The sequence below is a fragment of the Verticillium nonalfalfae genome (genome assembly GCF_003724135.2).
Source record: "Verticillium nonalfalfae strain VnAa140/NRRL 66861 chromosome Unknown scaffold_57, whole genome shotgun sequence".
NCBI lineage: Eukaryota > Fungi > Ascomycota > Sordariomycetes > Glomerellales > Plectosphaerellaceae > Verticillium > Verticillium nonalfalfae.
Genome location: NW_021167282.1, coordinates 98139 through 121766, shown reverse-complemented (window position 1 = coordinate 121766; position 23628 = coordinate 98139). Strand labels below are relative to the sequence as shown.

At 57.3% G+C, this 23628-nt stretch overlaps 9 protein-coding genes across 9 annotated transcripts; 7 read left to right on the top strand and 2 right to left on the bottom strand.

The window, feature by feature from the left end:
- Window positions 1-18: 18 nt before the first annotated feature.
- On the top strand, window positions 19-944 carry D7B24_007272 (uncharacterized protein; the record flags this gene model as incomplete). The annotated part of the gene is made up of 2 exons (XM_028641384.1): window positions 19-184; window positions 244-944. The coding sequence occupies 2 exons, from the start codon at window positions 19-21 to the stop codon at window positions 942-944; spliced, it is 867 nt and encodes a 288-aa protein (XP_028494594.1).
- A 252-nt stretch (window positions 945-1196) lies between these two features.
- Window positions 1197-2018, bottom strand: DPM1 (dolichol-P-mannose synthesis; the record flags this gene model as incomplete). Its single annotated transcript, XM_028641383.1, has 2 exons — window positions 1197-1815; window positions 1906-2018. 2 exons carry the CDS (start codon window positions 2016-2018, stop codon window positions 1197-1199), a joined length of 732 nt encoding a protein of 243 aa, XP_028494593.1.
- A 514-nt stretch (window positions 2019-2532) lies between these two features.
- D7B24_007270 (uncharacterized protein) lies at window positions 2533-3681 on the top strand (the record flags this gene model as incomplete). Its single annotated transcript, XM_028641382.1, has 3 exons — window positions 2533-2825; window positions 2883-3503; window positions 3558-3681. 3 exons carry the CDS (start codon window positions 2533-2535, stop codon window positions 3679-3681), a joined length of 1038 nt encoding a protein of 345 aa, XP_028494592.1.
- Window positions 3682-4091: 410 nt separating this feature from the next.
- D7B24_007269 (uncharacterized protein) lies at window positions 4092-6406 on the top strand (the record flags this gene model as incomplete). The annotated part of the gene is made up of 2 exons (XM_028641381.1): window positions 4092-5316; window positions 5370-6406. 2 exons carry the CDS (start codon window positions 4092-4094, stop codon window positions 6404-6406), a joined length of 2262 nt encoding a protein of 753 aa, XP_028494591.1.
- A 394-nt stretch (window positions 6407-6800) lies between these two features.
- Window positions 6801-7820, top strand: D7B24_007268 (uncharacterized protein; the record flags this gene model as incomplete). The annotated part of the gene is made up of 2 exons (XM_028641380.1): window positions 6801-7370; window positions 7425-7820. The coding sequence occupies 2 exons, from the start codon at window positions 6801-6803 to the stop codon at window positions 7818-7820; spliced, it is 966 nt and encodes a 321-aa protein (XP_028494590.1).
- Window positions 7821-8166: 346 nt separating this feature from the next.
- Window positions 8167-8512, bottom strand: TMA7 (Translation machinery-associated protein 7; the record flags this gene model as incomplete). The annotated part of the gene is made up of 3 exons (XM_028641379.1): window positions 8167-8255; window positions 8317-8406; window positions 8467-8512. 3 exons carry the CDS (start codon window positions 8510-8512, stop codon window positions 8167-8169), a joined length of 225 nt encoding a protein of 74 aa, XP_028494589.1.
- A 598-nt stretch (window positions 8513-9110) lies between these two features.
- On the top strand, window positions 9111-12007 carry PRP4 (U4/U6 small nuclear ribonucleoprotein prp4; the record flags this gene model as incomplete). Its single annotated transcript, XM_028641378.1, has 3 exons — window positions 9111-10035; window positions 10081-11336; window positions 11717-12007. The coding sequence occupies 3 exons, from the start codon at window positions 9111-9113 to the stop codon at window positions 12005-12007; spliced, it is 2472 nt and encodes an 823-aa protein (XP_028494588.1).
- Window positions 12008-12718: 711 nt separating this feature from the next.
- D7B24_007265 (uncharacterized protein) lies at window positions 12719-13958 on the top strand (the record flags this gene model as incomplete). Its single annotated transcript, XM_028641377.1, has 4 exons — window positions 12719-12760; window positions 12931-13100; window positions 13243-13297; window positions 13734-13958. The coding sequence occupies 4 exons, from the start codon at window positions 12719-12721 to the stop codon at window positions 13956-13958; spliced, it is 492 nt and encodes a 163-aa protein (XP_028494587.1).
- A 7649-nt stretch (window positions 13959-21607) lies between these two features.
- D7B24_007264 (uncharacterized protein) lies at window positions 21608-23278 on the top strand (the record flags this gene model as incomplete). Its single annotated transcript, XM_028641376.1, has 2 exons — window positions 21608-22301; window positions 22401-23278. 2 exons carry the CDS (start codon window positions 21608-21610, stop codon window positions 23276-23278), a joined length of 1572 nt encoding a protein of 523 aa, XP_028494586.1.
- Between the last annotated feature and the right edge of the window lie 350 nt (window positions 23279-23628).

Genomic DNA, 23628 nt, shown 5'->3' with positions numbered 1-23628 from the left:
CCATCATCACCGCCCACCATGTCAGACCGCGTAGCTCAGCTCACCGCTCACCTCAACTACCCCAAGGGTCTGCTCGCCGGCCAAGTTGCCATCATCACCGGCAGCGGCCAGGGCATCGGCGCCGAAGCTGCTCGTCTCTTTGCCAATGAGGGCGCCAAGGTCATCGTCTCGGATATCGACGCCGGTAGGTCTTCTGCGTCGTCATCTCTGCCGTTGCCGCACTTTGCTAAGGATCCTCGGCAGGCAAGGCCAAGGCTGTCGCCGAGAGCATCACCCAGTCTGGCGGCCAAGCCATCAGCGTACCGGGCGATATGCTTGACGCGGCGTACATTGACACGCTCGTCAAGGAGGCTGCCGCTTTTGGCGAGGGTCAGATTCACCACATTGTGAACAATGCCGGCTACACCTGGGACGGCGTCATCCACAAGATGACCGACAAGCAGTGGGACACCATCATCGCCCTGCACTCGACGGCGCCCTTCCGCCTCGTCCGGGCCGCGGCGCCCTACTTCCGCGTCAAGGACGGCGCCAACCGCTCCATCATCAACATCTCCTCGACCTCGGGCGTCCACGGCAACGCCGGCCAGGCCAACTACGCCATGGCCAAGGCCGGCGTCACGGGCCTCACCAAGACCATCGCCAAGGAGTGGGGTCCCGCGTTCGGCGTGCGCGCCAACACGGTCGCCTTTGGCTACATCAAGACGCGACTGACGGACGCCAAGGAGAAGGGCGCCTTCGTCACCGGTCCCGGCGGCGAGAAGATCGCCCTCGGCATCCCGACGGCACCGGCTGCGGCCGCGGCTGGGGAGGAGCACGCCGACATCCCGCTGAGGAGGCCGGGCACGGCGACAGAGGCCGCGTCCAGCATTCTCGCCCTGGCGAGCCCTCTGCTGAGCTACGTGTCAGGACAGACGCTCATGGTGACGGGTGGCCGCAACATGTAGTTGCAACATGTAGCTGTACTATGAAAAGCCAACGGTGACCCCTTCTGCCCAGTTCTAGCATGCATGTATCATATTTTCGTCAAGACCACGTGTGCCGTTTTGAAATCGCCAACATCACCTACAATTAGCTATGTATGCACTCACTAGTGCACTGGTAAAGATGGGGGTTCCCTCAACCCAACGCTAAAAGTCAAACACGCGCATCCTCGCCTTTCCGTACAGCACTCTGTCGGTTTTTTTGGGATCTCGCCTCTATACCTTGAACCACAGGTTCAGCACGCCCTTGGCGTACTCGACAATTTCGTCGCCGCCGAGCTTGCTCTCGCCATAGACGCGGTCGACGAAGCTGATGGGCACCTCGGCAACCGTGCAGCCCATGCCCTTGGCGCGGACCATCATCTCCATCTGGAACGTGTAGCCCTTGCTCTCGGTGCTGCTGATGACCTTCTGGAGCACGCTCTTCTTGTAGAGGCGGAAGCTGCCCGTGAGGTCGCTGACGCCCGGCCGCAGCACCGTGTCGGCGAACAGGTTGGCGCCGCGGCTGACGAACTTGCGCTTGAGGTCCCAGCCGTAGACGCCGCCGTCGCCGGCGTAGCGCGTGCCCGTGACGATGTCGTAGTCGGCCTCGCGCTGGCGCGCCACCATCTGCGGGATGAACTTGGGGTGGTGGCTGAAGTCGGCGTCCATGATGATGACGAAGTTGCCCGTGACGAACTGCAGGCCGTGCACGTAGGCGGTGCCGAGGCCGAGCTTGCCGGCGCGGGGCTTGAGCTGGACGTGCGGGCTGTAGGCCTTGACGAGCTGGTTGGCGACCGTCTGCGTGCCGTCGGGGGAGCCGTCGTCGACGATGATGAGCTCCCAGTCGAGGTTGCTGCGGGGCGGGGGCAAAAGTGTTAGCGGCGTGGAAAGCGTGTACGAGATCGAGCGAGCGCCCGTTTCGTAGAGAGAGGAGCTGGCTTACCTCTCGGTGAAGGTGCGGTTGAGCAGCCACGTGATGATGGGCAGGTTGCGGCGCTCGTTGTACGTCGGCAGGATCACCGAGTACTTGTTGGCGGAGGCCTTTGCGGGAGCCATGACTGCGGAGGAAGGAGCGTCTGTCGGGTGTGGGAGGGGGAGGTTCAGCGCTGAGGGGTTCAGTCTGTCTGTCTGCTTGGCGGTCGGGAAAAAGAATGTGGTGAAGTTGGCTGAGCGTTGACGTTTTTGGCGAGCAGTTGACGATGGTGTCCTGACTCCTGAAGCCTTGGCTAGCGGTCAGGGTCGCGCCGCGTTGAATTGGCCAGACAGTCAGGGGAACCAGCCGGCTGTCTTTGTGCTGACTCAGCAGCACCACGCATGGCCGCATGACCCCGCCATACGCATGGCAACCCGGATAGAGGGGTACAGCACAATCTCGCCTCATGACCATCCAGCTGACACCCCTGGACACTTTCGCGGCGCTCAATGCACAAAGAGAGAGTGTGCGAGTCAACGTCACCTCACGTCACCACCAAGTGTCCTCCTCACCCCGCATTTGTTGCGATCAGGAACTGTGAAATGCTACAAAAACGCGAATCTATCGTTTGGACCGAGCGTTTCTACCGCGGCACCCATGAACGGTGCCAGTGTCGTCCCAGATAACCCTCTCCGCTCAATGAGCTCGCAAGACGGCAGTGGGCTGTCTCCGTTGGAAGCCGCCAAGCACGCTCAGGCTCTCTATGATGACGGCGCGCTGTTGTTTACAAGGGAATCCCTCGAACACTGCGCAGACCAGCTTGACGCTTTCTGCGCAGGGCAACATGTGAACTTTATCTCCACTGGGCTGGATGGAGTCGCGGTCACATCCGCTGCTCTCATGAGCTGGCCACGTCCGTGCAGTGGGAGCAAAGACACAAAATATGTACCGTAGGAATACATCTAGACCGAGCACCTGGTGCCATGAACTAAAGATGTGTTTGCTAGGCGTCGCCCCAAACTGCGCTATAACCCGATCCAATCTCTCACGATTTGGCGCAACAAGAATGACTTCCGGACGCGCAATGACTTCCTGACTGTCGAGGTCTCCTTTCCCATGGAGGAGGTACATGTAACCAGCAACACGTCGGTATACAACCCTCCGACGTATACAGACCACGAACTGCAACAAGTGCTTCAAGACGCTCGAACGTGGGAGGCTTCTCGATACTTCCAACGCATACGAAAGATCCTCACCATGAAAGCCGTGCCTTCTACTCTGACCAAGATTGTGGCCTTTGGGTTCGGCTCGCTGACCTTCAAAGGCGGCCTCAACGAGACCCCCATTCACCAACACACCCTGATGCTTTTACTTCGAGACATCGTTTTCCCGACGAACGAACTTGCGTGCATCGCACAAGACCCAGATTACACAGACGCAGACAGACTGGCTTTGGCTTCGGCCGGCATTGGCGTTGTCGAAGATCCCAGGGCTTTCCTTGAGGTCGACGAGCAGTCTATCGTCTTGTCCTTCTCCCCGAATGCCCCTGTCAAGCAGATCGTGACAGAAATTAGCAGGCCGCGCATCATCATCTGGATGTACGGTAGCATTAACTTCAATTATCCTTCGTACGAACACCCCTCCTGCACAGTCGAGCAAACACCCTGACTAACTGTTGGCAGGACTGACCCTGAATCCCCACGTGTGGATAAGATGATTCGAGACGAGTACGAAAGAGTATGTATATCTGGCGACAAGCACTTTGGCCCATTGGAGATATTGATTAGGCGACCTACCACTCCATGAGCCCTGATACATTGTAGGATACTGTCCGAGGGGCAGGCGCTGGGTGCCCTGTTACAGGGATATGTACTTAGGCGGCTTGACCTACATTTTTTTCCACGTGCACACGTCCCAAAACGATGTAACAAACCATTCCAGAATCGCGCCCTGTGCATCTAAAGATCCATGCAGGCACCTACCAGAGGGCGGCTCGAAGTGGTTCACATTGAGAGGGACAATTGAATGCTACACACGATCGCAATCGCTAGCTCATGCATTGCCAAGGGGCATCAACTTGGTAAAAAGATCCATATTGGAAACGATCGACTCGCTCACAATTTGCCCATGCCGGCGTCTCGCTCTTGCTGTGTCAATCACCTGGCTCTCTAACCTGAACGCCTTCTCATCATGACCCTAAAGCTTACCTCGCCATCATGAGAACCCGTAAATCGAACCGTTCAAAAAGATACTCCGAGGCCATCGACTACGGACTCGATGACGACGAAGATACCAACCGAACGCCAACACGACGCGCTGCTCGTGAAGCTTCCGATGATGACAACTTCGTCGTCGACGCAGGGGCCGCGCCAGCAGAGGATGATGATTTCATCGCGCCAGACGAGTCGGATGTCGACATAAAGGACGACTCATTCCTTGTAGTCGACAGCGACGAGGATGCGAACGGCACAGGCAACGTGAATCGCAAGAAGCGAAGCTATCACAATCGCAGGAAATTACCACCTGGCCATGACGCGAACGCCATGGATCCGTATCCGCAGGAGTCCCGGTTCACACAGACGCGAATGCATCACGGAATATTCTCTTCCTGGATACGCACGGCATTCTGGGACGACTTTTACGGGCCCGATCCCCATGCCGCTGCGCAAGCTGCTGACATGTTCCGCAAATGGGCACCATACGAGGTCTTGCCATGCAAACTGCTAGACGAGGAATGGGCCCTACAGCCGACACCGTGGGTTCGCGATGACTTTGAGGCCCTCGAGGCTGCGATCGCGCGCGAGTGGTACGAGCGCGTTCGGAAGGAGCACCATGGCCAAGTCCAGCGACCGTTGGACGAGCTCGAGGCGACGCCGTACCTGTCTTCGACCGACGGGGCACTGAAAATTCTTAGCGGACCATATCCTGATCAGCAGCAGTGTAGCCTTGGCCTCAACGAAACTACGGTCCTATCTTCGGACGGCCTCCCATACGGTTCCGATACCATGGAGACGGACAAGGCGGTCGACAAGCCCGCCGGGTGGATGTTCGATGTCGGCGGTCTCGTCCTGGGCATGAGCTGGCTTCCCCGGGCGACGACGACAACGCAGATCCTTGCACTAGCCGTGAGCCCCTTTACCGACCAAGACTATGATTGGCAGCAAGAGCAAGACTATGTGAACGATGAGATGGAGCGGGGCCGCATTCAGCTGTGGGAGTTCAAGGGGGAGCAGACAGAGAATGGTGTGAAGTATCCGTCAAGGGAACGACCTCGGCTTCTTCAGACTATTTGTTTCGATTGGGGCAGGGCGAAGACTATGCATTGGTGTCCGGTACCTTCGGCTGTTGAAGGTCACCTGGGTCTGCTTGCTGTCTTGTGCAACGACCGCCAGGTTCATATACTTGACTTGCAAGAACCTGACAAGGAGTCAAGTCCTTACAGTATGTTGCACCGTCCCAGTGCGATTCGCCGGCGAGCTGACATGTTGTTACAGTTAAGATCGAGACTTCCATGGCCACTATAGGAAGTTTACCGGGTCTTCCAGCAAGTGTCACTATATTTGCTTGGTCTGGAACCAACCGCATTGTCACTGCACACACAGACGGATCCATTGCCCTTTGGTCTCTCCATCCTCCGAAGTGCCTCTCAAGACATGCCGTACACAGCACACACGTCTACCACTTAGCCACAGGCTACCCCTCAAATCCTTATCTTGTAGCTTCGACTCCAGTCAGTGGCCTGACCATCGTCATAGACCTACTCGATCCCAGCGTAGAGACAACGTCACAGACGAACCCCGCCATCGTACCCCAACCGGACCTCTTGCAATGGTCAGATCATCTCCAAGGATTCGTCTCCATTTCCCCGTCCTCGCGGCCTCTCAACAGCACAGTCGGCTTCTTTCATTCGCGGGCTTTTTCCGCCACGATGCGCAAGGTCATCGATGGCGATGCCCTCCTGTCATGCCTCGCCGTTGGCGTACAGCACCCTTTTGTGCTTATCGCCTTCCTCGACGGCACCGTATGGGCTTGCAACCCCATGCACCGCGTCTTCGCTCCTCGCCACTACCCGCCCGCTTGGAAGCTGAAGCTCTTCGAGCACGAGCACATTCCGCGCATGCGCCTTGGCGCCAACCTCAACCCGCCCGATGACCCTTGCCGCGGCGTGTCCCGAATCGTGCAGGGGTGGAAGCCCGTCATGAACAAGGGTCCGCAGGCGTTGATCAACTTGGCGCGTAACACACCTTCGGCACGGCCGCCGAAGAAGAAGAGTAGGGCCATCCCACGGCTAAAGAAGACGAAGAAAAAGGCGGAGGAGGAGGCGGACCCGGGGGCTGCAGGAGCAGGGGAGAACGACGAAGACGGCGGCCTCTATGCTGACCCTGAGAAAATCATCCTGCGAGAACCGCTATCGAGGGCGACGGCTATGGCCTGGAACCCGAATATGGAGTTTGCTTGCTGGGCGGCCATTTCGCTGGCGTCAGGGTTGGTCAAGGTTATGGACCTCGGCGTGGATTACCTGCCAGAATAATAGCCCTGGTCCATTGAACAACAATAATACCCTCATTTGATATAATAATCAACGTCAACCAACAATGACACATTTTCTGAGAGGTTCTTCATATGGAAGCCCGGATGCTCGTTGTCAAGTTATGCCGTCTCCGTCGGGTGGCCTCTTATAACACAGCTGCCGCCAATGGACGCCAGCTGTGGGGCTCACATCGTGCCAAACGTGCCTCGGACCATCGGACGTTCGACATGTGGATATTCCCAACAAAACGATCATCCAAGCAGGCCGTCAACGGGCTCGATGTCGACTGTTGGGAGACCTAGGAAATGATAAAAGAAGAATCATCGGCGCCGCTGAAGGATTGAACCTCAATCACTCTCGGAAGGATAAAATAAGTGTCACGTACGAAAACACCATGAAAGAATCAACACCCGCAGGCTTGCGCCATCGCCAGCCCTCGCCCATCCAACCAGCAACAGATCCCCTCCTCACAACAGCCAAGAAAATCGAAAACAAAATCGAGGACAACTTTCGACGCGTCGTAGATTGGAACGACCTCGCGCCCTGGCGGCGTGACAATGCTTTCATCCACACAGGCTACCGCCCTGACTCCAATTCATACTCCGGCTCCTTCGCCAGCTTGAGTTACCTGCACAATGAGTCGGTCAATATCTGGTCACACCTTCTTGGATCGCTCTTCTTCCTCATTTTTGGAATCTTTCTCTACCACGAGGTAGTTCCCCGGTATGCGTCTGCCACCACGGCCGACCTGCGCGCCTTCGGCTGCTTCTTCGCCGGTGCCGTTGCGTGCATGGGCATGAGCGCCACGTATCACGCCCTGTCGAATCACTCACCCGCTGTCGCGCGCTGGGGGAACAAGCTTGACTATACCGGGATCGTACTCCTCATTGTTGGGAGCTATGTGCCAGCCTTATACTATGGGTTTGACTGCCATCCGCACCTCATGACGCTGTACCTCTCCATCGTAAGCCACCACTCTCCCCTGAAGCAAGAGCAGCGCTGACAGAAACTATTCAAGATCTCTCTCCTCGGCATTGGCTGCGGTGTCGTCTCCTGGCTCGAGGTCTTCCGCACGCCGGCCTGGCGCCCCTTCCGCGCTGCCATGTTCGTCGGCCTCGGCACGTCAGGCGTTGTCCCCGTCGTCCACGGCCTGGTCATCTACGGGCGTGCTGAGCTTGAGCGCCGCATGAGCCTGAGCTGGCTTCTGGCGCACGGTGCCATGTATGTTTTCGGCGCGTTCCTGTACGCGGCGAGGTGGCCTGAGAGGAGCTACCCGAAGCGGTTCGACATTTGGGGTAGCTCCCATCAGATCTTCCACTTGTTTGTCGTCATGGCGGCGGCAACGCATCTGTATGGTATGGGGAGGGCCTTTGATTACCACCACGGGCCCGAGGCGGCTTGCTTGGCGAACTAGACACGGGTTGAGCCGAATATTCAGGACGAGCCAGACTCCTTAATGATAATGACACATTCGTACTGGATTGGCCATCGTATGATAAGGCCATCGCGTTGGCGGGATTTTTGCGGTCCTCGCAGCCTGCTCGTTAGGTCTATCACACCATTTCCAAGGGTCTAAACGCTTGTCAATCAAGTTGTTTCACCGCAGATATGTCCGTAAATGTCATAATTCAGGTATCAGATGCTGTCTAAGCCAAATGACTCCATTCCCGCGCGCGAAGCACGTTTCGTGCCTTGATGTCCGATGTTGCTCGGGCAGATCGTGCCTTTCATTTCGGTCGTCGATTGTCAATTCGGAACGTCTATTTCTTGCCGCTCTTCTTGATGCCGCCGCTCGCCAGAGGGCCCTTGCCCTGGGCCTTGAGGGCCATCTCCTTGCGGGCCTTCTCCTCTGTTGTGGCGCAGTGTGGTCAGCGCAAGGATCGAGGGGAACATGAACGAGGTCCACCTACCGGCCTTCTTCTTCTCTGCAAAGGCAACGTCCTCTTCGTCCATCTCCTTGTTCTGCTTCTTGGGGGCCTTAAGAGGCTTGGCCTTGCCACCTGCAAACTTGGTCAGTGGCTGCGATTCGTAGGGCGGCCCCTACATGTTCCATTTCGAACAGGTGGGGGACAGAGGCAACCAACCGTCGCGGTTTGCGCCACCCATTGTGCTGATTTGTATCTGGTGAGTGCTGGGTCTTAGTGGAGTGGAATAGCAAGGTAGATGTTCGAAGTTGGACGCGATGCAGAAGGAGACGACAGACGGCCTAGTGCTCCAACTGGACAAGCAGTCTTGGAGGGGTGAAAATTGCCCCTCATCGGGGCGGCGGTCGGGGACTTCGGTTAATGCAATTAAACATGAGCTTATCTGCGACCCGATTTTACTCCGTTATCTCCAGCCTCCAGCCTTCCTGCTGGGAGCGTCCATCTGCCTGGTCTCGGCGAGTTCCTTTGTGTCGACGTCACGCGAATGCCTTCCTTCAACCCATTGCTGTGACAGTGTCAAGCAGGCCCAACACTATCAACTACGCTGCCAACTGCCCTTGACTCTACCTATACCATCGCTTTCACCCTGCCTCTTGGCCGTCGTTCTTACCCCATGAGCTGAGTCGACAGAGTCATCCGGTTCGCCTTGATTCCTGCCGCTTTCAAACGCCTCCAAAGACCCCTGCTGACACGTTCTGCCTCGCGCATCAAAAGCCTAGGGGATTCCCCTCTGCCGGACTTGCATATCACCCTACGCGCACAGCGCGTGCAGCACAACGATGACGTCGAGCTCCGACGAGGGAGAGATCGTCGAGCATGATGCTGGAGACTTGAAGGCAACTTCACTGCCGAAGAAGCTTGACGGAAACGGTGTTGACCGCCCAGACAGAACCCGAGATAGATACGCGGCATCGCGCTCTCCCGAATACGACAGCCCGCGGCGAGGCCCGTCACGACGCAGCCCCTCGCCTCGCGGCTTCAAGCGGACGCGCGACGACCACGACTACGGAGGCAGGGCGCGAGACCATACCCGTCGCTTCCGCGTGCACTACGAAGACCACGATCGCGACAATGCGCGGTCCTCGCGCATCTCATACGACGACAGGGACCGGTCGCCCTCGCGTGCCTCCAACCACAGCTACGATGGGCGCAACGGAGATCACGGCCGCGAGTCCGGTCGCCCGCGCGGGCAGGATCAGGACCGTTACCCCGACAAGAGGCCCCGACAACGCAGTCGCTCACCCTACCGAGGCTCCCGCGGCTCCGGGCGAGACGATAGATACAGGAGAGATGATCAGGGTCCTACTCGCGGCGGTGACGTCTCACGATCAGCACAGCAGCATGATCAGAACCAGCGTGACTTCAGAAATGGACTCTCGTCGTTCAAACGGGCCTCAGTAGGAGATGATCCACGTGCTCCCAAAGAAGTTGCTAAACCTCTCAAAGAACATGCAAACGGCGAGGCAAACGGCAAAGAGCCCCCTCAGGATGACCTTCAGGATTTTGAAGAGCCGGCAGTCATCGACGAGGAAGCCGAGATTGAGCGCCGACGCAAGCGTCGTGCTGAGCTCCTGGCCAAGTCCAGTTCCGCAACACCTCTCCTGGTTCATGCCGTGCATGCTGCTGATCGCTCGACCATTTCTTCTCCAGCGTACACTCGACAGGGCACACCGTCACGAACGGATGTCGATACCCCATTATCAGGTTGGTTTCCATCTTCCATCAAGGTCGCTCGTGCTAATTTGACAGACATGGGTTCACCGAGCTCCAACGCTCCCCAGGATGTCCGATCACCAGCTCTTGACATATTGACCGAAACGGATCTCATCAACCGACATGCGGTCAATGACTTGGACGACGATGGTCCATCGGCTGCTGATTACGATCCGACTGCTGACATGCAAGAGGATGGAAAACGCGATGAGTTGCGGCATGGTAACGTCGGTCTGCACGGCGAGGCCCTTGCGGAAACACAGGCCGACATCACAGAACCTGAGCCTACACAGGCAAAAGACACAAATGGCGATGGTGATGATGATGACGATGACTTTGACATGTTTGCCGACGATTTTGACGAGGAAAAATATGCCGCCCCGAAGCAGTCAGAGGCCATGGTGGTGAACCAAGACAAGGGAACACCAGGCCAAGGTCAACCAGTGGGTGGCATTCTCGACGGTGACGATAAGGAAGGATACTACAAGATCCGAATTGGCGAGGTTATGAACGGTCGGTATCAAGTTCAGTCTATGCTCGGCAAGGGCATGTTCTCAGGCGTGGCGCGCGCTGTTGACATTACAACGAAGAAGCTCGTTGCCATCAAGATCATGCGCAACAATGATGCACTGCGCAAGGGCGGCTTTACTGAGATCTCCATCCTTCAGAAGCTCAATGATGCTGATCCCGAAAACCGAAAGCATATTGTCAAGTTTGAGCGACATTTCGACTTCAACGGCCATCTTTGCATGGCTTTTGAGAACCTCAGTCTCAATTTGCGAGAAGTGCTGCGCAAGTTTGGTAACAACGTTGGCATTAACCTGGGCGCGACCAGGGCGTACGCGCACCAGATCTTTGTGGGACTGGCTCACATGCGCAAATGCACCATCATCCACGCCGATCTGAAGCCTGACAATATCTTGGTCAACGAGAATCGAAATGTGCTCAAGATCTGTGATCTGGGAACGGGTGTTGATCGGTCAGACGCTGCCACGGCGCACAACGAGATCACGCCGTACCTCGTCAGTCGCTTCTACCGCGCTCCCGAGGTCATTCTTGGAATGCCGTACGATTACGCCATCGACATGTGGTCCATTGGTTGCACTCTCTATGAGCTCTACACTGGCAAGATTTTGTTCACGGGTGACAGTAACAACCAGATGCTCAAGGCCATCATGGAAGTACGTGGCAAGATCACGCCAAAGCTCTACAAGCGAGGTCAGCTCTCAGCGATGCATTTCGACGATTTAGGCAACTTCATCAGCGTTGAGCATGACAAGGTGCTCGGCAAGGTACGTGACTCTGCTTTCTTTTTCTTTTTCCTGTCATCGACGGCTTGATCCTTCATCCTTCCATCCCCGTGGGGCCAACCCCCTTGGTCGTGCTGCTATTCTTGTTCTCGCTTGCTGTAAGCGCTGGGGCGCGGTCAGATCCTGCAGGTTGCGTGTGGAGCCGTCACTCCCGATGTACTCCATAACGGCCGGCGCGTGGGCTGGCGCCGGCATGTGCGATTGAAGACGTCTACAAGCTTCACCTAGGGAGGCCGGGCCGCGCGATGTTGGCCCCCGATGTACGACGTGCCCGCCTGCATGGCATCCTCCCGCTCCCACCCTGTCCGGCAGGCCTCAAGTTCGAGCCAACACGTCCAGCGGATAGGCTGGCGTTGAATCAGAAGATGACTCTCGCGCTGTCTGAAATGGAAATATTGAAGAGCACCATGCTGACACTCCTTGTCCTACAGACTGCCGTCAGAACCCTGTCGATCGTGAAGCCCACTCGCGACCTGCGTACGCGCCTCACAACCGCAGCGGCGGGGATGAGCGATGCCGAGACCAGGGATCTCAACCAATTTATCGACCTGCTCGAACACTGCCTAGCGCTGAACCCGGAGAAGCGGATCAAGCCCTTGGACGCCCTGAAGCACCCCTTCTTCACGGCGAGACTCCCCCCTGCGAAGCGGTAGGGGAGGCGTGGCGGTAATGGAGGAGGCGAGGGCGAGGGAGGAAGATGCCTTCCTCTGACGCCGGCTTAGACGGCGTGCCATGGGGGCCTGACTGCATGGAGTGCCCCGCATCCCATCACGATATGAATCGTGATCCGGTTAGATGTCCAGGTTAGATTTGGCACTGCTGGATCGCAGCAATAAACTTTTTTTCGAAATGACTCAGCTTGAAAATGGGAGCATAGCTCAGTGCATCACCTTGAGTGTTGCGTGCATGGCATCCCTGCTTGCATGAGATAAAAATGCTAAGCCTCGATGGAGTTGAAGCTTGCACTCCGCCACAGAGCCGGCGACGATGCCAGTAGAAGGCCTATTCTATGCTTCCACACGGCGTCTGATGCCGCCGTCTGAATGTAACGCTTTCCTCACTTGCCGATGCAGCTAGTTTGCTCGGCGGAACCAGGTTCCTCGTGACCTCTTGTGGGGGGGGGGGGGGGGCCGAAACACGACACTGACCCCTTGGAACTTTGTCCTTGGAGAGATTCACCAGCCGCTGGGCCCTGTGTGCAGGCAACGAGACGAAGTCCGTACAGACTGGCCTGTGAAGTTGACGATTTACCTCAATAAACACACCCCGTCACAGAAGGAGCATGCCGTCGTGACGATCCGGGCGCCAAGGAGGATGTGGTGAACTCTCATGACCCCATCGTTGCACCGTTCGCGTGCCCCAACATGGCCAGGTATCACGACGAGAATGCAGAGGCGGCTGATGACGTGAGACGTCAGCCTGTACGATATCCTCACGTGGGTTTTCGTCGCGGGATGTCTCGTCGCGTTGGACCTCGATATCAGGGAGCCTGAGCTTACTAGGATTGCTGAAAAGTTTGGACAGCCACGAATGATCTGGACAATATTCCTACTTGACACATGTATCCGGACAGCAGAGTGAATATTCAACTGTTTTTTCCAGGTTCAAACAAACATACTATTGCCGTTTACATCGACTGCTTACTGTCTTCCACGTCGGCAGCGACTGCCATCTAAGACACCCGGCGAGCCGCATGCATGACCACCTCGACGCCGTGCTTGTGCGAGTCTGGCCGGGGAGGCTCAGGTTCGTTCACTTTCGACGAGGAGCACACGCCCATTGCCCCCATCTGCAGTTCGTCCGGCTGTACCACTCGACGGCACGTCGGTATCACAAATATGGCAGAATCGCAAGGCAGCAATCATGTTAACGCAGATGTACCAGGCAGGAAAGATGTCTTCCACACGGAGAGCCGCATTGTTTCGGTGCTTGAGGCGGCCCGCGTAGGTCTACACTACATGCACACAGCAGACCGCGCAATCTACAGGAGCGGGAAACGGGGTTGCGATAAGGCGAAGTAGCCTGCAACGGGGTCACTGGCTCCGGAACTGTTCAAACCTCACTATCATCGGACTGTGGTTCATCAGGCGGTGGCGATTCATGCAGCATAGAGTGCATACTGATCTGCAAACAAAACAATGTAGACGGGGTTTGGACGGACGTAATTGGGAATGGCCAGTAATGCATCTCTGAATAATAACATCCCTACCCTCATGCACACACGCGGTGATGAATAGCACGGCCTCGCCAGTGACGTAGTAGCCGTCGCCGTAGCCGTCGCACAGACAAGAGACACCTTGCAACCCAGGGAGAAGGTGGCGATAATGAAAGGACAGCGTGCACGTTCAGCAGCATTCGAAACCTGCATCGGATGACTAGACACAAGGCACGATGGAGAGGGTGAGAAAGCCATCTGTCTCAAGGAGAGATGCCGATCCAACCCAGCATGTTTCGCGCATCATCGGACGAGAGCGCTTGGCGGGCGCTCGACGGGCGCTCGAGGAAGTGACGGCGAATAGCACAACGCAGCCGACCAGCCGCCCCGACTCGCTGGACGTCAGACCGAAGATCAAGCACACCCACGGGGGCTCTTTAAATTTTTGACCTCACACTCTCGAGGGCCCATGCGTGGTGATCCTCGATCGCGATGTGCAAGTTCAGGGAAGCAGCGAGGTTTAGGTAGCGCGCCCGGAGATCAATGCGCCTGTGCTGGAGTCACCTGCCCACCCGGGCGAAGAGCGGCGTTGCGCCGGTTGCACTTGATGTCATGTCCCGGCGAGCCGGAGGGGAAGGCCCGGGCGTCTCGCTTGTGCAGGCTCTCTTGGTCCGGGTGATGTGGTGTGAGTGGGTGTGCAGCCCACACAAGGCGCTCCGCGTTATTGGGATGGGCTTGGTAGTGTGAGTGGTGCTTGTGCCTCTTTCCATGTGCGTGCGCGAAGAACGCTGCGCCTTGTGGATTGGTCGCTGTCAAATGAGCCGCCCATCGATCACGATCGTCAGCTTCAGGCAAAATTGAAGCGGGCTCATTGTTCTAGCTCGGCTCACCTGAGTTCTAGCCCGTGTCCGCAGTTGCAAATGCGAAGTTGCATCACCAACCTAGGCGGCTGAGCTGGAGTAGCACTACGGGTGAGTCGGCGTGGGAGGTTGAGTCCCGGTTGCGACTCCGGTTGGGACCCCCCATATCAGGACCCAATAGTGCGGTCGATCGTGTATTGTGTTAGTGATGGTAGGCTGGCCGGGCCCTGGTGTGATGGAACCAGCCGCCTTGCACCAACGAACAAACCCCCAAGACGCCAACACATCACATCCCATTGAGCCAGCGATCCCCCGCCAGGCGCCAGTGACGTGGTCACGGGATCAGCGCTCCCTGCGGATTGCTCAACGGTCGCTTCGTCACCCGCAAGCCAGTAGACAGACGCCTCCTCAAACAACGACCGTGTGGTGCTTTGCGTGCGTGGTCTTGGGGCTGGTAGTCTTGCCAAGGCTCCGGCAGTGGTGTGAGCGGGTTGAGCGACCGTCGCTCCGAGACAATATCCCGCGAGAAAAGCAAAACCCCAGGCAAAAGAAATGACAGCAACGTGATCGCCAGGGTTTCTTCCCCTATTTGACCAGGTAGTGTGACGCCTGCGTTCCATCGTCAGGCCGCACCCACAGCGTGGTATTCTCTTTCCTCGCCCTTTTGTTCGAAACCGCAACACGCCCAAGACGCCGTGCCATGTGGTGATGCAGCAGTACCACTGGGGGCCAGATCGGAGGGGGCAGTGGGCCGCACTATTGAATCCCTAGAACCTTCGCACCTTCGCTCGCGTCCCGCTGCAGTTCCACGTCGGTGAGGGAAGACTGCCCATCTTGCTGATTCGGGATGAGAGGTCTCAGACCAGACCCCCAGTCGCCTCGTGCTTTCATGCCTCGTCACATCGGCTTATTTCAGTCCTCATGTTCGAAAGCGCAAATGCGACGTGGTTCCCGGTAGAGAATTCGCCGACGGACTGGTCATCTGATGTTTTGACACTCTGGGACCAACATGGATCCAAGACGATGCTCCGTCGTGATTTTCAGAACGTGCAGCCTTGTTTGAAATTAGCCTAGAGGGCCAGGGTTGGGGGGCTGAATCGCATAAACAGCCTGACGCCTCCGGCCGAAGTGTTATGTTTGAGGCGTGTTGCGGACAGGCCGACATGAGATCAAAGGGTGGATGGACGAGGACAGGGCGCTGTCAGCCCTGGCCACTTTGCAGAGGGGAGGGGGGGGGGGGGGGTTCGGTCAACGGTGAAGTTTGTTCTTCTCCTTTGGACGGCGGCTGACACGTCAAAGTTCCACGATCTCGTCGATCCGGCGTACGATGGGCGTTTGAATGCTTTTTCACCCCTCCCAGCCGCCCGTCCAGCAGCCCAGCCTCATCGGTCTCAGGCCTCTTGATGGGGGGTCTCGGACCCTTGGCTCGGAGCATCAACATGCGATGTGTCGTGCGCTGAGCTTCTGGCGCTTGCACGTCGGAGAGGTACAGTAAAAAGCAACATGCCTGCGAAAGTTGGGGTGGTTTGTCTCGGTGCCCGTGCCGTCTCGGGAGTTTGTCCAGACCGTACCATGGCGCGCCGTGGAGGTATGTGTCTCTCTCACACTCTCGCTCTGTCCCGCGCCAGGCGCGCACTACCTGCACTGGGACGCCAAGCTGTCAGCGTTTGTAGCGACCTGACAAGTGAGCAGGGCAGACGAGGCATGGCGACCACTCGGGACGGAGCGCCATGCCGGTTGTTGAGTGGTGGTCCAGTGTCCCGCCACAGAGAGGGGTGTGTAGCGGGCAAATGAGTCTGTAACAATGTAATTTCGGCGCTGAGGCCACTTCTGTGCATATATCGACAACAGCGCCCATGGGGCCGGCCGGTAGGATTCACAAAATGTTCTATCGATTCGCAGCATGCGGGCAATGGTCGATTCGGACGGTGAGTGGCACACTTCAGGACTCCATGGGAGAGAGGGGGCGAGAAAGTGTCATTGGATGTTATCGTCTAGAATGCTCACACCGTCCTTTCGAGCATGGCGGTTTGTGGGGGCCGAGAGTATCGGGGATGCGCCTCTGTAACGCTGCATGGCATGTTGACGTCCTAGCTGAACTGCCCGAAGAATGTCGCTGGACGCGTGCGGGCGTTTTTGGGACGGACTCCGGGCAATGTGTACTGTGAAGTATGCAATGGTGCAACAACACACATGGGCAAAAGCAAATGCTCCCTTGTGACACGGAGCTAGCATTAAGCTCAGGCTGGCAAAACAGTGAAATGTGCATACCAGATCGACGAGAGGGCAGACGCCGAGAGAGAGAGAGAGAGAGAGAGAGAGAGAGTGAGTGTATCTGAATAAAACACGGGACACCTTGATTCGATAGATCCACCGGAGACTATCGAGCGGGCGGTGAGGCAGTTCAGGTCGCAAGTCCGGAGACAGGCTCTCGGGCCAGTCCCCGACCCGGATGTGGGGAGATGCACCAGCGAACGGCCCCAGCGAGACTCGCTTGACGCAATAGCCGGCAGTTAGAAGGTTCAGGAGAGACATATCGGCGGCCGCTCAAGCCGCTGCGGGCATCGCGCCAGATGTCAATAGTCGGCAAGCGAAGCGGGAGCTTGGGTAGTTAGGGGGCCAGCCACCGCTTGCCTGGTAGCAGAGGCGCCTGTGCGCTGAATAGGCCCGTCTCCTTCGGTGGTGCACACAGGTGCAACTGACTGGTGGCTGTTTGCAACGAGCAGAGTGACAGTTCTAGTTCTGGAGATGGACCAGACGCATGTGTTTCCATCGTCAGAAGCAAGGGGCCTCCATCTCGATCCGAAGGGTCTGTTCCCGCCGTACTGTAGCAGGCTGTTCGAGCTGAGACTTTGGGTATGCAAAGCATCAGCAGACAATTGAAGAGAATCGGTCGGCACTACCAGAAAGCGCCTTGGATGCTTCGGGCCAGATGCTTGTTGCTTGTTCGAGTTCGAAGAGGGGGGGGGGGCAAGGCTTGCAAGGGTTCGGGAGATTTCGACGTGTTCGAAGGAGTTGACTGGCCATGATTCAGTGGCCCTGTTGTCAAGATCAGATCTCGGCTAAGGGCGCTAGGCTGAATTCGGTCTACATGCATATCGTCGAAATCTTGACCGCCATTCGCAATGGTCCGAGCTTTTTCTTCATGCCTGAAAGGCTCTGTCCTGCGGCAGTAAGGCATCAACTTTTGGGCACTCATTCATCGGCCTTCGAACATTCCCTCCCTTCCATGGGCGGGCTGGGAAGATCAACCAACCCACTTTGGTCATTATGATTATGTACGATCCTTGCCATCAACGCTCTGAGACATTCCAGCCCCTGCTCACGTTACGTCCTCACAAGAGGACCTTGGCCCTACTCTTCCTGTCGTTGACGACCAGCACGGCACATTGCACGCCTGCCTCATGGCACGGTACAGGTCCCCAACTGGGATGTTGGTCCGTCATTGCTCCACGGCGGCACGCACAGGCACCGCATCGCGGAGATTATCGACCGCCTGTTCTAGTCAACCTCGAGAATCTCTCAATCTCGTTCGAGCGCCCCAAAGTTACATTCCCGAGCCGCGTTACGAAACGAACCCCATGACACACGACAACAGCAACAACAACAAACAACCATAGGAACGAGGCCAGGCCACGCCTTGGAGGACCCATACTCCTTCTCCCTGGCTGGCCGTGGGGCCAGCTCGTGATCGAGTACCGGAGCCCATGTCGATAGTGAACCTCGAATCTCGACGACGGCTACGGCTACGGCAGCGACGGCCAATCATCCAAGATCGACACGCACGACGGGAACGGCCAATGCGACGGGCGCACGGGGAGCACTATCATGGGCGCTCCGTCGGCAGCAGGAAGCAGCAGCACAGCTCGCCCGAGGCGGCCCCCATTGGCCTGGCCCGAGCACTGTCAGCAGCCTCATTGGCCCCCCGGTGGAGCTTCTGCTCCCAATACCCTACATCGACAGCCTCACTTCTTGAGTCGAAAAGCCACACACGGCAGCGGAGTCCTGTCATCGGCTTCTCCATCACGCCTACTGTTGTGCAATGCTGCCCTGTGCGCTGACCCGCTCGCTCCGCTCCTCATCTTCCTCTCCTTCTCTCTCTCCCTCTCCCTTTCCCTCTGCCTTTCCCTTCCTTGTCTTGCCTTTGACAAGCACAAGAAGCAGCAGAAGCAGGGATCACGGCATGGCACGTAGCACGGACGTCCACAGGCGTGGCATGGAACATGAGTGGCCCAGCCGAGGCGGTCGGCCGCCAGCAGCCAGGAGGGCCTTCGTCTCCCTCCTGTGACCCCACCATCTCGTCACCTGGCGCTTTCATGCTGTATATGCGGGCTGCGCATCCAAGGGTGGGTACCGATGGGCGACATGACGAGCAGAACGAGACACACAGGGCTGGCCCGACTCTGCGCGCCTCAGGCACTTCTGCCTCCGCCTCGCCGCCCTGCTGCAGCAGGACGACATGCACGAAAACCTGGGTGGATCACGCACCGCACCTTGTCAGACAGCGCAAACCAACCAGGGCAGCCCCCCCCCCCCCCCCCGCCTTGGTGCTGACCCATGAGCGCTCGCCCTGGTGCCACCCTGATCATGGCTTCGCATCCTGGTATGACCAGGCACAACACGTTGGGTGCCATCACTGGACGATCTGACGGCTCCCTTGGCGTCCCTTGATTTTCTGCGCAGTTGTTTCTTTTTCGTTCTGCGAAAAGAGCCAGATCATCCTATCGGACGCATGCTTGGGGTTCGCCTCACACACCGACCGACCACCGTCATTTCTCTTGACGCCCAGCCCAGAGTGCACCGTCAGGCCAACCTCACGACCACATGGGAGACGCAATGTGAGCCAACGACGCCTCCCTCGCAGCGCAGCTTGCCACTGGACACTTGTGACTACGAAGTAGGCGCGTCGCGCAGGCTGCATCAACGGAATGGGCATTTCGACCTATGAACTGTGGTCGAGGCTACTAATCTGGATCGACCAAGTGTGATGGACGGACAGGCAACAGAGAAAGAAAGTCGAGAGGCCGGCGCCTCCATCGTAGCATAATGCAGGCGCTGTCCCATCCTTGACAGGCCGAAACGGCGACGATGTTATGTGACAATGTGACACAGACTCTCGGCCGGGACTGATGGCGAGACGTTTGCAGCGAAACGACAGGCAAAAAAAGACTGGGGCTGCTTGGAGTCCGAAGCGGCATTCGCTGCGAACATGAACACCCTTTGCTACCTTCCGACAAGTCTGGGACGCTGGGAGGTGGTCTCAGTGAAGTTTTCGACGGCACGCCGTTTTCATGCAAACAGCCTGCCAAGTGCCACGAGGTTTCCTCCGCCAGCCTAGCTAGGTCAGGTTGCTTGTGATCAGTCGACGACAATGAGAAGTAACACCACACAACTGTCGAAGAGCAGCCCATTTTCACCCCGAATGTTCTGTTTGAGTCACCGAAAAGCAAAGCGCCGGGCCTCCCTCGGCAGCCGTTGCCATCACGATGACAAGGCGTAGTTTACGGGACAATAAAGGGTCCTTTTTTGAGGCCATCACGCGACCCGAAAAAAAAAAAAAAAAGAAGGGTTGCTTGCTTGCGGGTTTGAGGACATGCCCCCAAGTTGCCATCATCAAATGCCACAATCCTGGATGACCCCAGGGTGTCCCCCGGTGTCTCTCAAAGCCGCCGATTCACACCGGACGACGATCTGACCGGTACCGCGACAGGCCACGGGGTCTTTCCAACCATGACGATGATGATGTTGAAGGGATAGTTTCGAAGTCGCCCCAAATACCTGGACCAGCAAGGGGAGGAGAGAGCGAGGGAGGTGTCTGTGCACTGTTCATCGTCCCGCCTCTGTCAACCCCGTCGTCGCCTCGCTTTCGACGACAGCGAGGCCAGCTCCCGCCACTGCACGCACCAAGACGCCCCGCGGCAGCCGTTCTCTCGCCCTCTGCCTCGCACTCTCTCGCCCGTCCGAGTCATCAGCAACAGCATCAGTATCCTGGGTGAGCTGATCCCCACCTTTCGTGGCTGGCTTCAGAGAGGATGTGGCAGAGCCAGCGTCGCGTTACAAGCCCAGGAAACGAATGACAGCACTTTTCGCCGCACACGCCCCTCCCCCCCCCCCCCCTGCAAAAGAATGTGGCCAGTCATGATGTCGCGCTCATCAATGAACTTGCCCAAGCTCGTATATTTGCAGCAGAACGTAGCGTCAAGGTGGATACCTGACGTCTCCGAGGAGCCCATCTGTTGGTCGGTGTGTCTTCTGCCCTCCAGACGCACACCCAGCCCCCCTAGCTCTCTGGCGAGCACACCCCTCCCCTCCATCAGTTTGCTAGGGGGAACTCTATCTGACCAATGCGTTCGCCTTTTTGTGACCCACCCCTCCGCCGCTGGACGGATCGAAACAAGAATAGCAGGCTCCAGGATGAGTGGACCGACCGCTAAGACACCGCGGCCGCCATCCATGTCACTAACATTACGGCGCCGGACCCACGACCTACGACCAAGGCGACCGGGGTCTTCCTTCGCAAGTGAAGCCAAGTGGTCTGTGTGTGGAAAGTGAGAGATGCCTATGCTTGCTTGGCCCATGGTGCTTGGGAAGCCTCGCGGCCCACCAACCCACGTAAGTAACACACTCACTCACTTGCACGCACACAGGCACCCACCCCTGCTCACACGGGCAGCACGGAGTACGTACTGGCCCCCCCCCCCTGTTTCCCTCTCGTTCGCTCGTTCGCTCATCGAGAGAGACGATATCAACCTTCGCATCCCACCCCGTCATCAGCGGTGAACTTCTTTTTGAACCTCATCCACCACCCTTTCTCACCTGTCCCTTCGGTCAACTTTCCTCATCTCTCTCACGAACCATCTCCCTGGACCAGGACTTGGACACCAACGACTCTTCGACCTCTAACACAACAACATCGACTCTTCCTCTTCGCCCCTCACGCCATCATCACTCCTCATCCCGCCGTCTGTTGACTCGTTTACTCGACGTCAACGATAACGACCCACAAGGAAATCCAAGGACTCTTCTCTCCCGTGGACTGTTGCTTTTGGTTTCTGTTACTCTCCATCCATCCCCAAGGACCCAAAGGATTCCCGTTGCTGCTTTTCCTTTTTCTTCTCTGTCAGGACTTTTTCCCCCCCGAAGAAGTTCCTACCACCGACATAGTGCTCCAGAGAAAGGAATAATCACCCCAGTTGGACTTCCAGGATCTACTCCTACCCCCCCACAAATCGCATAACATGCAGCATGTACCAGCACACGGATACCCAACCCCTCCCGCCTCGCCGGTGTACGAAGATCATCACAGCAACAAGTGCGGCCTGCAACAACCCATCACGACAGCGCCACACTGCCAAGCACGCTACATCCCGTTGACCCCGGAGGCTCGGTTGGGAAGGTATCTCGAAGGCAAGCTCCAGCTGACGACCATCCTGGGTACTGGCGCCTACGGCGTGGTCTACTCGGCCGTCGATGTCAAAACGGGCATCAAGTACGCCGTTAAGTGCCTCAGCAAGTTCAACCAGGACGGAACTCCCTTGGACAGGCGACAGGTTGCGTTTCAGAACCGGGAGATCCGCCTCCACTACCTCGCCTCGGCACACCCCAACGTTGTCTCCATGCTGAAGATTGTCGACGACCCAGACTGCATCTATGTGATCTTGGACTACTGCCCGGAAGGAGACCTGTTTTATAACATTACAGACCGCGGCCAATACGTTGGAAAGGATGCACTCGCCAAGAGCGTATTCCTGCAAATCCTGGATGCCGTCGAGCACTGCCATGCTCTTGGAATCTACCACCGGGACCTGAAGCCTGAGAACATTCTTGTGTCGAACCATGGAGAGATCGTGAAGCTCGCAGATTTCGGCCTGGCGACCGCCTCGGAGCGATCCGAAGATTATGGCTGCGGTTCGACCTTCTACATGAGCCCAGGTAGGCTAACCTTCCCTTCCTCGGCCGACGTTGCCGTGCCTTCTCTTCTTTTCCTGTCTGCCCCAGCACCCCACTAACGTTTCTTCTCCCTCTTGTTAGAATGCCTGGACCACTCTGCCCGGAGACCCTACTACTTCTGCGCCCCCAATGATGTCTGGAGCCTTGGCGTGATTCTGGTCAACCTGACCTGTGGACGCAACCCATGGAAACAGGCCTCCTTTGAGGATTCCACCTACCGGGCCTTCACCCGTAACCAGGAGTTCCTCAAGTCCATCTTGCCCGTCTCGGACGACCTGAACGACATCCTTGGAAGGATTTTCACCCGCGAGCCCGAGCAGAGGATCACCGTCACCGAGCTGCGCGCCCGGATTCAGGCCTGCTCGGTCTTGACCATTCCCGCTGTTGCCCCTGTGACTCTGCACGTCCCCGAGGTTTCCCCCGTGGCCACGCCAGAGTTCATCCACCACCCCATTGAATACGTTGATTGTGAGGAGGCCATCGTCATGGATGACGATTACGACATGACCCTCTCCCCCGCCTCTTCTTCCTCTGACGAGGGATCCATCTGCTCTGACGATGACGGTTCGCTCACCTCGAGCGGCTCAACCATCGATGACCTGGACGAAGACTTCTTGCAAGAGCAGCAGCAGCAGCAACAACAACCGGAGACGCACGAGTGCCCAGTGCCCCATGCGTACGAACCAGAAGAGCCCCCGGCGCCGTCCTTCTTCCCCACGCAGGAGTTTGTGCCTCAACACTACACCGGTCCCATGCCCCAGGTCTCCATGCCCCAGGTCCCGATGCCCGTCCATGCACACCAGATCCAGTACCAGGCAGCATGTGCGGCACCGCCTCCCAAGCCTTACTTCCCCTTTTGGTGGGAGGTGGTCAAGTATGTGCAGCAGGCGCCGGCGATCCACCCGCACGTGCCTTTCCACCACCAGGTTCCTCTCTTTGCTCCCCAGGGATGCTATTAGATCTGCCTGCTTTCATGGACCATACGTTTCTGTACCCGAGCCGCTGGCACTGCTACTAGACATGGAACGCCCAGAGGACATGGAGACAAAAGGATAACCACCACGCAAACCACAAATCCTTGACACAACGCCACACGTTACTTTCTCACCCATTACACTTTTGACATGGCTGGACTCGACATCCGATCCGCCAGTACTCCCAAAATTATACGTTTTAACGAATCAAACCCAAAAAGGCTGGCCGGTTTCCCAAAAAGCAAAAAAGGTCGACACGACACCAGCGACACCCACACGTTTGATCCCCTTGGATCACATTCACCCATTTGTATCTACCACGAACCTTGGACACA